At 37.7% G+C, this 17,123-nt stretch overlaps 1 protein-coding gene across 6 annotated transcripts in view; it reads right to left on the bottom strand.

Moving 5' to 3' along the window:
* The window catches only part of Cntnap4 (contactin associated protein family member 4), a 237,479-nt gene that overhangs the window by 152,832 nt on the left and 67,524 nt on the right, over positions 1-17,123 (bottom strand). For 5 of the 6 annotated variants that reach the window (XM_026409135.2, XM_026409139.2, XM_026409141.2 and 2 more), the window contains exon 3: positions 15,302-15,495. In XM_026409135.2, the coding sequence (XP_026264920.1) occupies positions 15,302-15,495 (194 nt within the window). The remainder of the gene's footprint in view (positions 1-15,301; positions 15,496-17,123) is intronic. The other variant, XM_026409136.2, reaches the window with a different exon arrangement.

The raw sequence follows: 17,123 nt of genomic DNA, 5'->3' as shown, positions 1-17,123 counted from the left end.
ACACAGATCTCTACACTGGAAAGGAGCAGACACATCACCAGATTATTGCATTTTGGATTTCAAGTAATCAGAAGAGCATCATCTTATGGTGTAATAGTATCATTCGTGTCTATTCTAAACCGCTATAACAACTAGCGTGGAGTTTCTATCTCCCAGAATTCACAGCCTTGATTAATAAGTGAATATGCTTTTTAATAAAGACAGATACAGAGGATGCATTTTAATCAGCAGCATTTGGAAATTCACTTATATCAAGGGTGTATTTTGGAATGAAGGTCGACATACAGGTGGAGTGAAACAGAATGAAAAATAAAAGGATGAGTTTGAAATTCAGTTGATCAAGGTTACACAAACCCTGCACAATAATCTAGGGAGACTCCCTGGGAGTAATACTATCGCAGATGTCACTGGAAATAAATAAGACCCTAGAGGAAGTTTAGTGACTACTAGAAAAGTGATGGCAGGGTTTGGGGAGGGGAACTTGGTAAGTAACTTGATTGTGGTTGGAAGGCCCTGAGTTGGGAGGATTGAGTTGAAACTGTTTTGACAAGTGCGTCTCAGAAAAAGAATGACAGTCACCTAGAAGGGAAGTATAGAAATACAAGAAACTTTGGTGTCTGTCTTAGGAGCAGCAATTAAGCATATGAGATTTTGAGTAGTCAGTAAGGAAACTGGATGAAATATGCCAGGTTTAGAGGTAGAGGGAGCCATCTGGTCTACCCGCCAAGCAAACCATTTCAATAAAATCCAGATCCCTGCTGCTCTTTGCACACGAAGTGCATGTCCCTCCTCCATCCCAGAAATGGCCACAGATGTGTACTAATCCACATATACACTCTTCCACCTGATCCTCGGTGGAGAGCCCTGGCACGCATCTGCAAAATGTGTAGTGAGGAGCAAAGCAATGTTAGTCTTCCCACACTGAAATTTTATGCTTTGAACTACATGGGTTTTTTTAAATTATTTTTTGTAGTTGTAGATGGACAGCATGTCTTTATTTTATTTATTTTTATCTGGTGCTGAGGATTGAGCCCAGTGCCTCTCATGTGCAAGGCAAGAGCTCTGCCACTGAGCTAAGCCCCAGCCCTACAGTACATGTTTTGATAAATACCAAAGGATTGATTTCATAATTTATTGAGGATAACCTCATTCGGCTTACTTAAAGTAGATTATGTGTTAAAACATAACCCTAAACCAATGGTTCAATCTTCTTCCTGGATTCCCTACTTACAGTGCACAAAAAAGACTGTTCTTGCTAAATGAACTTTAGCAAGAGGGAAGAAAGCGAGAAGTAAAACTACATGTGTGACTTTAGTTAGCAAGAATGTCGGTGGGAACTGAAGATCTTAAGTCTCCACTTTTAAATATTAAACTGCCTTCTATATGGCTTGGTGGGGAAACACGCAGTTCTAAAGCTGAAGGTGGATAAGAGAGCTTTCTACATCGGTACCTGGATTCTCCCTGTACCCTCATTCTATCAGCAAAGAAAACGAAGCTCAAATCTGATCCCACCCTCATTATTGTACACATGCAGTGAAATGTCACACTGTGTCCCCAAAATTCATACAATTATTATGTCAATTAAAAATTAAAATATGCTAATGTGTGTGTGTGTGTGTGTGTGTGTGTGAAGGAAGTTCCATGTTAACAAAAAGAAGAAATGGAGGAGGAGGAGGGATGATGAGGAGGAAGAGGAGGAGGAGGAGCAGGAAGGAGAAGAAGAAGAAAAGGAGGGAGGAGGAAGCAGCAGCTCACAGATATGTGACTTTAGTAAATACCTTCTTAGGGGTTCCCTGGTCATTTTCCTGTTTCACTCAGAACCAGGCCCACCCCTTCCCTGCCCTGATCTAAAACACAGGGACCTGAGTGATTTGGACTGAGTATCCCAGGCTGTGGTGCCAGGGGCCTTCCAGGTGAAAGGAGGGGAGGGCCAGGGTATCTCTCCCCACTCTTCCTCTGCCTCAGGCATCCCGGGCTCCCTCAACCCCCTCCTGGACAGCGCTTGCCATGCTTCTAGTTCCAGCTGGACGATACCAGGAACTGGGCTCTGGAAAGGCCCCCTCCTCAGGATCCCTCCAGTTTAGGAGTCCTAGTAGCTTCCTGATGCTCCTAAATTCTGAATTGACTCATCTCACATTTGCCTGCCCCTCTTTTCCATCGCCTGTGACCAATTTCCTATAATGACTTCCCAGTTTCAGATGCCCAAGGTAATTTCTGGTTCTCTGGGCACTGATTCAGAGAACAATTTAGAACTAGAACTAAGGTCTTCTTTTTTCCTACTCTGTCATAACGTAGTCAAAGATCAGATGCCATGCTGTATGTATGAATATCTATAAATTTCAACCAAAATTCTAAAAAATAATATATGGTGCTTCATACTGATAACTTCCAAATGCTTCTGACTATCAATAAGTTACAGGATATTATCTTATGACAAGTAGGCGATCTCTTATTACCTACGTAATACTTAATTTTATGTGTCATTTTGGGTCAGCAGGGACCCAGAAAGCTGGTATAATCTGTGTTTCCAGAAGAGACTGGCATTTGCATCTGCAGACAGAGATAAGCTCTGCCTTGCCCATTGTGAGGAGGGATCATCTCACTCACCTAGAGACAGAGCAAAAAGACCCAGGGGTGGCAACTCCTCTCTCTCCTTGAACTTCAGCTTCCCTCTTCTGCCTGTGCACGTTTGAGCTCCTGGTCCTCGGGCCTTCAGACTCTGCCTGAATGACACCACTGGCTTCCCTGACTCTCCAGCTGGGAGACAACGGATTACAGCACTGTTTGGCCTCCAAAAGGCCAATTCCCAGTATTGATTTATAAGATCATACATGTGTTAGAATCTTACATAAAATAATATTATACTTTAGATAATCCTGTTTAATAATAAGCATTATTTATTATATACTTTATATTATATGAAATGTTATAAATGATCTTGTTAATAAAAAGCATTATTTATTATAAGTAGTGATTTCATATATCACTAATAATCTTATCAATAAGATGATTATATAGAATCTTTTTGGCTCCATTTTTCTGGAGCTGCCTGACTAATGCAATCTATTTTCCTTAACTACCCAATACTTTTATGATTTCCTATCCATTCAACTCTATTATTCTTTGTTTCTTTCACCTGTAGCTTGCATTCTTCCTTTTGAAACCTTATATCAATCCAATCTTTGCATATTCTTCCAATAAACACCTATACTTCTCCTATTGTCCCCTGCAAGGGACTTCCTCTTCACTCAAGATTTATATTTTATTATCAAATGACAGCTCACTTCAAATTTTTGCATCCATTTTGGAATCCTCTCCAGAACAGCTCATATTTTCTCACACCGTCTCCTCTGATGGCAGGCACTATTCCACTGTGAGGAGGTACAAGAATTTACTCAAGTCAATGAGCTAACGCTGGTGGATAGGACCAAGATCATTTTGCTATTATTTAGCTGTGTCCTGAGTTAACCAGTAGGGTTTGATGTAATAGTTCAAAAACAATTCAAAGCAAAGGCATTATATTAAATGCATAACTGTTACTTTGTTATTTGCACAATTTGGGAAATAATATCTTAAACAGTACCATAGTTTTAAATACTCTCATTTATTCCAGGGTTTGAGGAAGTGTTTCGAATAAGGATGAAGATACTTTTGTATATTTATGTGTCATTTTTTCCTTTCTATGAACTGCCCATTTATATTTTGCCTCTTTAAAAAAATAAATTAAAGCCTTATTTTTATCACTAATTTTATGCTTTTTTTTTACCTGTGTCATACAAAATTTTCTGTGATGACAGAAATATCCTATTACTGCATTAATATAGTAATCACGGATCTCACATAGCTATTGGGTACTTCAGACACATGAACTGAAGAACTTTATTCATTTGTTTATTATTTATTTAGTTTTGGGGATCGAACCCAGGGCCTCCCACAGGCTAAACAGGTGCTTTATCTCTGAGCTACATCCCCAGATTAATTTTTAATTTTATTTCACTTAATTAACTTAATTTAAAATACCCTATATGGCTAGTGACTACTGCATCTAATATTCCTTAGATATTGGAAATTGAGCTTTTGTCATTGGAAGGATAGGGTTAACATTTGGTCTACAGCTTTTTCTCCCAGTCTTGGTCTTTAGCCAAATCCTTCTTGTGATATTGATTTAGGGAATGCACAAGAGCATCCTGGATCTAAGCTGATCAACATCCTGCTGATGTTTTGTACTCAACTAAGAGTCTGTACCTACTTGTCAAGTTTGTGAGTAACCTGAAGTTTTCCATTGCTTTGCTACAAATGGGAGTCACCTGGGAATATTTTTTAAAATCTCAATACCTGGGTTCCCACCTCTAGACAATCTCCCCAGGCATCGGAATTCAAAAGTACAGTAAAATTTAGGAACCACTCACAAAACCCGGAATTAACAAGCAATCAGGGATTAATGAGATGCAGCTACTCTGGAGAACAAAGTTGGCAAGTGTCCTTGAGGTGTTAAGCCGTGACCAAGGTAGAAGCCCAGGGATGGCCGAAGCTGATGGCTCTTCTCACCTGTGGTGGCCACATCCACCCAGTCTTGTCCCTTGTGACCATGTTTAGACTGACTGAAGCCAGTGGGATATTCAGAAGCAATTCAGCATTGCTGGGCATCCATCATGCTGTGCTGGGTGTGTTGTATGGTCACCTGTCCTAATCCTTTTGTAAATCTAAGTGAACTTGCAAATAAATGAAGCCTATTCCATCAGTCAGTGGGGATGTCAATCTTAACTCATGATCTGTTTTGAGTGAATGGAGGTGGATATTGCTAGAACATAGACTAACAATATTTCCCAATCTATATTCTTTCTTTCATAGTCTTTTATGCAATTTTTCATGTGAATTTGTAAATATTATCTAATTTTTCTTTTTGTTTTTTTTTTCCTCTGTGGCATCTCGGTTTAGTTCTCTCGATAATTATCAGAAAGGCCCATTCTAATATTGTATGTTTACCTTTACATTGCCCTATTTTCTGTTACATTTTCTGTTAATACTTTCCTTCCATATCTGAATTGTTTTAGATATTCAATTAATCTAGAATCTATATTGATACAAAAAGCTTATTTATTTTCCTAAAGGGCTACAATTTACTGAGGCCCATAATGACTGATATATTCTTATATATTTTCAATGCCACATCTATCATACCCAAATACTTTAAAGTGTATTTGGACTTAGAATTAATGTTCTGCTTTTTCTTCCACTATGTTTTAATAGAACAATATCAATATGTTTTAATTAAGAAATGCATATAATAAGTCAGGCCTGGAGGCACACACCTGTAATCCCCGGCTGAGGCAGGAGTACTTCAAGGTCAAGGCCAGCCTCAGCAATTTAGCAAGGCTCCTGAACAACTTAGCAAGACCCTGTCTCAAAACAAAAAGTAAATATGGCTGTAGAGATAGCTCAGTGGTAAAGTGCCCTTGGGTTCAATCCCCAATACCAAAAAGAAAAAGAGAAAAAGTCATACACATAATATTTTCTTAAAATGTCTATCCTCCTTACTTCTATTCTTTTGCTAATTAGCTTACCCATTTTCTCACATATATTTCTTTCTATATAAAATTTGAATGATCTCATTTTGGAGGTTATTTCAGGTAGAATGAGTAGCTATATTTATAAGTACTATCTTCTCTTCAAAAACAGATGTGTCCTTTCATTTTATCAAGTTGTCTCTTATATTCTCTAGTAAAATTCTATATATTTCTTTTTCATATCTTGTACATTCCTATTAAGTTTTTTTTCTTGATATTTATTCAAGTTATTTCCTTGATATTTTGTTGTTGTTGTTCAGTTAGAAGTGGAATATGTAATCCTTTTATATTATCTACCTAGTTATTTATCTATAGGAAGACAAATTCGAGATTTACAAAATTTTTTTGTTAGGTACCCTATTAAATTACCTTTTAAAACAACAATCAGATGATTCTCTTGGACCCTTAAAGAATATGATTATATCGATTCCAAATCTTAGCCTTTCCTTTGTAGCTTTATATATTTTTCTATCCTCTTCTAAAACTGAATTATTCTTGAAAAGTTTGAAAATTCAGGATGGAAAACTAGGGGAGCAAGCCTAAGGTTTAGTTTTGCCTGGGTCAAATATAACAATGAAGAAATACTTCAGAGGGACAGAATTGCTCCCCAGAAAAGTGATGCCAAATGTAGAGTTCAGGGACTAGAGAATAGAAAACCCTGAAAGCAGGCATCACAGCCACGATAAGAGGGCATGGAGGAAAAGGGACAATGTGTTGTCACAGAGCTGTCACACAGTCGAATGGGAGAGAAACTCATAACACGTTTTTAAAGCATGTTGCTCTCTGATCAATAATTTGAGGATGATCTTGATAAGGGTATACATTTGCAGGAGGTACCAAATCAGACCTCCTGCTATTTCTAATCTCTCTCTCCAAACAAGTTTCACTTTCCTTCTTAGAGACAGTCAAGTTTAAGAACATAAGACAGGATCACCTACGTCTCTCCTACATTGCTATGCATGTTTGCCTTCAGCGCAAAGGAGTTTACAGGTATTTTCTTGTATATTATGTATTAATTTAAATCCCCAACACATATGTGTCCCATAGAAGTTTATGAGAAGGGACTGATATGGCATGTGACAGAGGGGACACACTCGATAGAGAAGGTGCCTAGCTAACTGTTCTGATTCATGGTGGATGACATATTAGAAACTCAAATGTCAGTATATGTTAACACATTACCAGATATATGTGGTCCAGATATTTTCTCCCCCTCTGAAGTATGTCTTTTCATTACATTAATTGCTTCCTTTGCTGTGCAGAAGGTTTTTAATACAGTCCCACTCATCTCTATATGTTTTTGTTGGTGGTGGTGGTGGTAGTGGGTTTTTTGTTTGTTTTTGGATTTTTTGGGGGGGTGCTTTTGCTTTTAGTGTCATTTCCAGAAAAAAGAAAAGAGAAATTCATGCATTACCAAGAGCAAGGTCATAAAATTTCCCCCTATATTTTCTTTTAACTATTTTTATAGTTATAGATCCTCATGTGTAAGTCTTTAATTCATTTCAACTTGATTTGGGTAGATGGTGCAAGGTGAGGGCCCAATTTCATCATTTTGCATATGGATATCCACTTTCCAATTTCCCCATCACATGTTCTTGACAACCTTGTGAGGGATCAGTTGACCATATATGGGTGGGTTCACTTCTGGGATCCATTCTATTCCACTGGTCTGATTTAACACCAGTACAATACTATTTTCATTACTGGAGCTTTGTGATATGTTTTGAAATCAGTATATGTGGTGCCTCCACCTTTGTTCTTAAAATCGTATTTGTTGATCAGGGTCCTTTGACTTTAAATTTCAGAGTTTATTCCTACTTCTTAAAAAAACATGCATTTGGGAGATTGATACAGATTACTTTGAATCTATTGATCGCTTTGGGTATTATGGACATTTTAATAATACTAAAAATTTTAATACATGAACACAGAAAAATATTTCTATCTATTAATTTGTATTCATTAAATTCAATTCATTAATTTTTAGCAATATTTTGTAGCTCTCTGTATATAGCTCTTGGTTAAATTTATCTCAAAGCATTTTATTCTTTTTGATACCATTATAAATGAGATTTTTAAAATTCCTTCTGGAACAGGAGAAGAGAGAAGGAGAAAAGAGAAAGTACTGAAAACTGAACTGGAGCAAATTTTATTCCATGCTTTTATAATTATGTCAAAATGAACCCTAATATTATGTATAACTAAAAGAAACTAATAAAAAATAGATTAAAAAATCCCTCTTGGATAAAGCTCATCATTGGTATATGAAAACTAAATACATAACAAAAATAAAACAAACATATAAAGCATTTTTTCAATAGCAAAAAGAGCCAACAGGCATATGAAAAGATGCTCAACAACATTGATCATCCAGGAAATACAAGCCAAAACCAAAAAAATATCAACTTACACAAGTTAAGCTATCTACTGGAACCTCATACACTGTTAAGTTTTTTAAATAGCAAAAGCCAGGCACAGTGGCGCATGCCTGTAACCCCAGCAAGCTTGGGAGGCTGAGACAGGAGGATCACAGGTTCAAAGCCAGCCTCAGCAAAAGTGAGGCACTATGCAACACAGTGAGACATTGTCTCTAAATAAATACAAAATAGGGTGGTTTGCATGTGGCTCAGTGGTCAAGTGCCCCCGAGTTCAATCCCCAGTCCCAAAAAGAAAAAAAAAATAGCAAGAGCAATTACAGAAAACAGTACACAGTATGCAAGTTTCTCAAAAAATCTGAAATACCATATGATCCAGCAATCCTACTCACTGGGTATTTATCCCAAAAATAAATACTGAAATCAGGATCTCAAAGAGATATTTATACTGCCACATTCAGTGCAGCAATATTCACAATAGTCAAGACATGGAAACAATTTAACGGCTCATACACAAATGAATAAAGAAAATGCGAGACACACACACACACACTCACTATGGAATGTGATTCAGCCTCTAGAAAGGGGGGAAACTGAGCCAATAAGGGACACCATGAATGAACTTGAGGAGTTTATTTTAAGTGAAATAAGCCAACCAGAGAAGGACAAATACCGCATGACCCCACTTACATGAGGAATCTAAACTTGTCAAGCTCACATAAGCACAGAGTCGACTGCTAGAGGGACAGTAAAACACAGGGTCACCTTTCAACATGTATCATATTCCAGCTACGCAGGGGATTGAGTCCTAGAGAACCACACACAATATCGTGCCTTGAATTAACACTATTGTCTTAAACGCTTAAATTTTTGTTAAGAGGCTATATTTCATTTTAAGTGTTCTTACCCCAATTTTTTAAATACAGTCCTTTTTTTTTTTTTTTTTGGAGTGGGGGCAGTACTAGGGATTGAACCCAGGGGTGCTTAACCACTGAGCCACATCCCCAGCCCTTTTTATTTTATTATTTTTTTAAATTTTGAAATAGGGTCTCACTAGGTTGCTTACAGCCATGCTAAGTTGCTGGGGCTGGATTCGAATCTGCAATTCTCTGGCCTCAGCCTCCAGAACTGCTAGGATTTCAGTCGTGCGCCACCGCACCCGGCTAAAATGCAGTCATCTTTTAATCATGCATTACGAGTCAATTGTTTTCAAAGGGTGGAGAACTCATAGTTAAACAAATATAAACAGGGAAATTCCTGAGGATAGAAGCTAACAATGTAGACCATAATGAAAAATATCTTTGGGGGATTAGTGTCTTGAAAGGCAGAAGCAGCGCGTAAGGTACTCCCTAGGCACTGGCCAACTTCTGCATTAAGCTGACAGTTTGACATGTTGACATACATGGCATTCGTACTGTTGTACTTTATATCACCGCAGATGTTTCTGTAGGCTTAGGTCACTAGAATAAGGGCTCAACATGAAGAGAGCTGGGAAAAATGCCACCTACAACGAGGAGAGGGGAATCCACCTCCCTTACTGCAAATCTCCCTTACAGATCTGTCTTCCCAGTTTTCCACTTAATTCCCTGGGTATTTGGTTATTGACTTAAAACAAATGCATGCTAAAAATCTGCAGGTAGTGCTTACATCGTGTCTGGCTTACAGAGTTGACAACTCAGTCATTCTCGGTGATAACACTGACCTGAATATTTGGTTGACAGGTGGACTTCTATCTAAATGACTACACTATGTCACAAGGTCTCCAAGTCTTTCGCCAGCCAAACCCAGAACCATGACATTAGGCACTTTGGGTCCAAAAAAAAAAACAGAAATAAAGAGGTACTCAGAAATGCAATATAAGCTTTCATTTGGGGGAGTGGGGGGAAGCATATACAACTGAAATTCATCAAAAAAAAAAAAACATTGTGTTTAACAATCTCGTTTTCACTTAAATAATTTGTAAGGTTGGCGCTGCCCCATTCCTTGCCTTTCTAGTCTACAGGATAAAAGAGCCTTGAGTGTTTACCGGAGAGAATCAGGAGAATTTGGCTGTAAAGTTCTTGCACATGTCGATCTACTTAAAATAATTTCTTCTAAGATGTTGGCTTCACGATATTTCAAGCAATTGTTCTTAAATGAGCGAAAATTACACCTTACATTTACTTTTCCAATCACTTACCATAAACTGGCTCAAAAGAGTCTTTTCGTCTTAGATGTTGAGGGATTTTTATTTTGTCTTCACTTTCAGAGGAACAATTTTAGTGGCTCTCATTTTCTAAATTTTCATACAATATTTATTCACCATCCAGCAGAGCACTTTGTATAAATTACATTTTATGAACTTTAGGCTATAAATTTTATTCTGAAGAAAAGTCTTAATGTATTTTTTTTAATATCATACACCTATCAAGTTCACATTTCCATTAAGTGGTCTGCATAGATAATAAATAAAATACTTTTTCTTTTAAAGATTATTTTTTAAGAAGCAGTGGAGCATTTTATTAATCCTTTTAGGTACATATATGGCATTGTCCTCTCTGATGCCTGACATCAGATGGAATGAGATGAAGGGTCCTTACCACAGTCCTCCTGCCAAGTTCATTGTTTCTAAGCTGACAACACTTCCTATCACATACTTTTTCTCTATCAGATAGTCGTAAAATGCCTGCTGTGTTTCCTAACTCTCTTTTATAGATTTACTTGGATAGTCTGAAGTAGAGTGTGACACTCTTAAAGGAAATTGGCATGTTTTGTATAATTGGTATATATCCCATAATATCTCGAAAACGGAGCAAATATAAGTTAGGAAATACGTATTTTTAAAACATGACAAAGGGTTATATCCTTCCCTATGTACATCAATTCAAGATTGTTCTTTGAGTTAAAAAATAATAAATTCAAATGGAAGTGATCTGTGTTCTTCCAGGTCAAAAGTCAGGATCCCAGAAATAATTTGCCACGTTTCCCTTTTCCTGTGTTGGCAACTACAGAATCACAGAGAGGGAGCTTCCCTCAGAGTGAGCCCAGAATGACTATCGAATAGACTAGACCTCTGTCCCCACCTGGGATGAACAGGACATAAATACACATATACAAACATAAATATATACATACACACACATATATGAGCTCAAATATAGAAATATGTAACAGGAAATATGTCTACAAATATGTAAGTAAAATATTTATATACAAATATATGTACTTACACAAATATATAGAGAGAATATGTGTGTGATTTAGAGATTTGGGGGTTGGTGTATCAGTTCCATAACCTCACCTACACTAGGGGTGGTCATGGTACCTGCGGCACAACCTTAATTTTGATCTTGATGTTCAAAGCTATTCCTTGGCTTTCTTTATCATATCAAATATCATCATGCAGTCCTTCTCAAACCCAACGGACCAGGAGTCTCATTGGTTATCACACAGGAAACTGTGTCTTTAGGTATCTCCTGAACCCATGGTTTTGGTCACACTTCTCCAGCTTTGTGAAATACTTTCCTTAATCTTTGCAAAACTCTAAATCATCATGTTTTCCTCAAGATCTACTTCTTCAACAAATTCAGTCTATTCCACCCTCCCTCCATATTCTGTACATTACCAAAACTTTAGGAGTCCACACTTAATTTTTGCATATTCTTATAGTAACAAAAATAGCAAGATATTGGCACCCAAACAGACGTGAGGACCAATGGAACAGAAGAGAGGACACAGAGACACACCCACATAAATATATCAATAAAACACTTTTATCTCATCCTAGACAAAGGTGCCATAAACGTACATTGGAGAAAAGATAGATTCTTCAAAAAATGGTTCTGGAAAAACTGGAAATTCATATGTAACCAAATGAAATTAAACCCCTATCTCTCACCCTGCACAAAACTGAACCCTAAGTAGATCAAAGACCTAGGCATTAGACCAGAGACCCTGCACTTACCAGATGAAAAAGTAGGCCCAACTCTAAAGCAAAAGAAGTAAAATAAAGAATCAATAAATGGGATGGATTCAAACTAAAAAGCTTCTTCTTAGCAAATGAAACAATCAACAACATGAAGAGAGAGTTTACAGAATGGGAGAAAATCTTCAACACCAGTACTTCAGATAAGGCATTAATTTCCAGGATATACAAAGAGCTCAAAAAACTTACTATAAATAACTTAATCAATAAATGGGCAAAGGAACTGCATAAACACTTCAGAGAAGAAGAAATACGAAAGGTCAAATAATGTATAAAAAATGTTCAATATCACTAACAATTAGATAAATGCAAATTAAAACTACACTGAGATTCCATCTCACTCCAATCAGAATGGCAATTATCAAGAATACAAGCGACAATAAATGTTTAGGGAGAAAGGTACTCTCATATATTGTTCGTGGACTGCAAATTGGGGCAACCACTCTGGAAAGCAGTAGGAGATTTCTTAGAAAACTTGGAATGGAACTATCATTTGACCCAGTTATCCAATTCCTAGGTCTATACCCTAAGGACTTAAAAACAGCATACCGCAGTGATGTAGCCACATCCATGTTTATAGCAGCTCAACTCACAATAGCCAAGCTTTGAAAACAAGCCGGGTGCCCTTCAATGGATGAATTGATAAACAAAATGTGATATATATATATATATATATATATATATATATATATACACACATACATACATACACACACACACACATAGACACACATTCACACACACACACACACACACACACACACACACAATGTGATATTATTCTCCCATAAAGAAGAATGAAATTATGGCATTTGCCAGTAAATAGATGGAACTGGAGGATATGCTAAGTGAAATAAGCCAATTCCAAAACCCAAAGGCCAACTGTTCTGTCTGATTTGTGGATGCTAACCCAAAACAAAGAAGGTTGGGGACAGCAATGATAGAAATCCATTGATTCAGACAAAGGGAAATGAAGGGAAGGGAGGGTGGAGGAGAATAATAAAGACCGTAGAATCAATCAGTCATAACTTTCCTAGTCTTGTGTTTGTATACATGACCAGGGTAACTCTACATCATGGACAACCACAGAGTGGGATCCTAAATAGAATAAAAGTTATACTCTATGTATGTATAATCTGCCAAAATATATTCCACCGTCACGTAAAAATAAAAAGAATTTTTTTATAAAATGAAGGTATAATTTTAACTGAAAAATAATATTTGCATGCTTTTCTACATATTTCTCTGCTTTGTTCTTGTGTACCTTATCTCTTCTGTGGCATTCACATGAATTCTTTCCCTATCTCCCAGAAAGTCGTACAAAGATAGGCATAGATTAGAAAAACATCTTCAGCTCTATTCCTTCATTTATTGGTTCTTTCACTAATTTACTGAAATAAAAGCATCATGTACCACCCTAGATGTTGGGTGACCGAAATGCTAATGTAGATGAGAAGGGGGAAAAAAACGACCCCATAAAAAAGTACAAGATGCGTAAGAAAACCACTGTCATCCTATCACTATCGAACCAGTACAACACACACACACGAAGAGCTGATAGGGGCAGAAGGGTGTCAGTGTAGGTAGGGTACAAGTGTCCTATAAGAAAGCACGCTTCATTTAGCCATTCATTCATTCACTCATTCATTTCCTTATTCATTCATTCCACATTTAGTATTTATCTGCAACATGCCAGGCACAGGTACACTTTGGGGATGCTAAAATGAAAGTAGGGAGATATAGTCTTTATTTATAGGAAACTCAAGAAAGGACAATAATGAATAAACCAACAAATCACAGCACGGTCTAAGAAACATTGTCACCTGAACAGCATGGGAGAGAAGCCACGCCTTTGCTGTCATTGGTGTGGATTAGTAAGGACATCACTCATGCCACTATTTCACCCCGAACCCCTCATATTTAATAAAGTAAAACAAAACAAAACAAAAAAAGGCAATGGCAAAACCTAGGCTTGGCTGTCCACAGCCCGACAAACAGAAACACATTCATTTTCGTGGTGGATCTCTCTCTTGCTTTAAGAAAATCAAAACCATACCTTTTAATTAACACAGCAAAATATTAGCAGGCAATAGCCACTACTCATCCAGTTGAAAACTCCAATGCTTAATTTAGAAAAAGAGTCAAAGATAACCCAGACACCTAGTTAAAATAAATACCTCATTAAGCGTTCATTGTTATTGGCTCATAATTACTGTTTATTTTATCCCTAGTTTGAATGGTGCTCATGGAATTAAGTCGACCATAATATTCAGTTGTTTTTGGGGGGGTTAATTTTTTTTTCAGTCTTATACACAGCTTCAACCTTCTCTGGATTTTAAAGCAGCTCTTCTTAAAGATGCTTATGAGAAACTTCTACCAGCCCACAGTTCTCTCCAGAGAAAGGAGTACGGCTACCTCTTCTCAATTGAATCTACATCAATAAACATGGACTGAATGGCCACCAAGAGCTTTTGAGATACAAAGGTGAGTAAATCACAGTCCATTTCTTCAATGAGTTTATAATATCTAACAGAGTTCCAGGAAGTTTCAAAAAAGAGGCAATTGACAGGTCAAAGAAAATTATCATTATGTGCCCAAATAGGCTTCCAAATTATCTGCGTGCTAAGAATAATGCTTCATTAAGTTACTCATTTTCTCTGGTTCCAGCAGCTCAGCCAGAGGGGGGAAATAGTTCTTTGATTGCAGTGTGTTGTCCCTGGCCCACATGGATCCAAACAAACGTTTTCTCCTACACTAAGAATTCTCCCTGTGTTATCAAGCAATCTCCCTCTTCCTCTTCCATCAGGTGGGATGTGCAATCAGCCGACTAGGAGAACCTCCTACTTGGTCGTAACCTGCCTCTTACAGAGGGGGCACCCCAGGCACGCTCTCTACATAGCACTTGGCGTTTGAGACCTCAGACAGGTTCAGGTATAAATCCTACCATTTGTGTGCACATATGTGCGTACCTATAACTCCACACTCAAGCTTTCACGTTCTAGACAGACTGGGTGACAGAAATCTTTGAGCTATCAGAGATAAATTCCTTTTGATTCATTTTAAATAAAGACAGTGAAAAAACGGCATTGAACAAAATTTGGTTTTATACAAGTTTTGTTTATGTCTTAGGATTTCACCCTAACAAGTTATTAATTTCTGAGGACCCTGGGAAATGAATTAGTATTGCCATAAATTTGCCATGAATTTTAGTATTGCCATAAATTTGCCATGAATTTTATGAGAAGATAAATATTGGCCCTATTTTCTCTTAGAAGCACTTTCAAAGCAATTCTGAAGATTCTGTATGTATTTAACTTAAGAGATGGACAATGCAGCTGCAGCTATGACCGCACCTCTTTCCCTGGGAGACGGTGGCTTTTATTTAAGAAACATACCCACATGCTGTCTTCCTGTCGGTACTGTTTCCAGTTCCTGCCACTGTCGCTGAACATCAGGAGGTAGCTGGTCACCCAGTTGGAGCTCCCATATCCCCCTTGGGTAGCCACAGAGGTAATCTCCATTCTCTCTCCAAGGTCGATCTGCAACCACTGGTATTTGTTGGACACAAGTGGAGACCACCCACCAGCTCCTTTAGTGAAAACAGAAGCAGGAGAAGTTGGGAAAGAAGAATTAGTTAAAAAATCTCTGAGTGGAAATATCAACAAGACTGTATTCTTCTATGGAACTTAGGAAAGTCAAACTTCCAGGATATGAAACTTCTCATAACTGCAGTAAAATATAAGAAATCCAGAATTTAGTGTACATGGATGAAGTCCATGTTGGTTATGTTCATTCCAACATACTGTGGAAAACTCCGATTCTTGCTAAACATTTTAGGTGCCTCATTGGAAAGATGAACATGCAGGTCAACACTTGGCGCAAGCTTACTGCCAGCACACATGTGTGGGTACTGTCTGACCATCCATTCACTCAGGGATGGCTATAAAGGCAAACCTAGACCTGGAGGAACTAGAAAACTACCTTTGGTCATGCTTAGACTTTTTAAACAGGAAATGAATTTCATTGTTAAATTTTGGTAGACAACGGCCAAAGAACAGTCCTGCCCTCAGGGGTGTCTACTGTCCTGGGAAGGACAGACACTGAGAGGCACAGGGAAAGCACAGCATGAAAACACTAATGGTGAGATGACGTGCAAGAAGTGATAACACCAAAGAAGACGAACAGCTGTGTACAGCAGTGGCTGGCGCTGACTTGCAACCCTGTGTGATTGTTAAATTTTCCATTTTGCAAGCCAGTTGTTAAACACGACCATCTCTGCAGTTGCTACTAGTGGTGGTGCTTAAAGCATGGAAATGGGCAACTCTACAAATAAGCATCCACCCAAGGAGTTTACCAACACACCACCACCCCTCTGGGAAAGGGAAGTGCTGTGTGAAGGAGAACCAGGGAGAAGTCTCTAAGCAAGTTAAGCTTCAGCACTCAGAAGTGAAAGACAGGAGTTTGATGTATACAAAAGGAGGTTTGGGTAGAGCAGAATGGATTGTACTCTTTTTTTCCCCCCCAATACATACAGATTATAGCTGTGATTCCTGTCTGTCTTCTTAAGATGATTCATTTTTCCAGTTTAATATAGTAATTTGGGAAATTACTTTGGGAGTTTATTTTTTTTAAAAACTGACATTGATGATTATGTAAGTAATACATAACCATCACAAAACTCAGGAAGTAGGACCTGACACATTCTGGAATCCATATTTATCTGATATTCAATTCCTATTAAAATGCAGTATCTATTACATAACATCACAAATGGGAATATTAGTATGTTTTCTTTTCCCTACTCTTTTGCCACCCACCAAGAGGCCCCGGTAATAAGGTCTGAAACTTTCAGTAGAGATTACCATTAATTTACATGAAATTTTATATGAGCATTATTGTTGACATCTGTGACCTATTTTATGAAACCTTGAGTAAAACCCCAATTCAAAGAGACCCAGTGAATGTTTCCATGATGGTGGAGGCATGCAACTCTGTAAGACTCAAAGGGACACATCTGTGTTGACAACTATCTCATAAGTTTTTTAAAGAGTCTTTTGATGGTGGAACGCAACACAGTGACCCTCTGATAAATGAAAGGAAAGGTAGAATACTTTGCTACCTGCAATTCCAAACAAGAGAAGGCTTCCAGGCAGGGTCACAAGGGGTTACAACCAGGGGACAGGATAATAATGGGTTGAAGTTATAAGAAGCAGCTTA

Source organism: Urocitellus parryii, chromosome 15, assembly GCF_045843805.1.
Source record: "Urocitellus parryii isolate mUroPar1 chromosome 15, mUroPar1.hap1, whole genome shotgun sequence".
In the NCBI taxonomy this organism is placed as follows: Eukaryota; Metazoa; Chordata; class Mammalia; order Rodentia; family Sciuridae; genus Urocitellus; species Urocitellus parryii.
The sequence above is the reverse complement of the archived record's forward strand: the minus strand, read 5'-3'. Positions and strand labels throughout refer to the sequence as shown.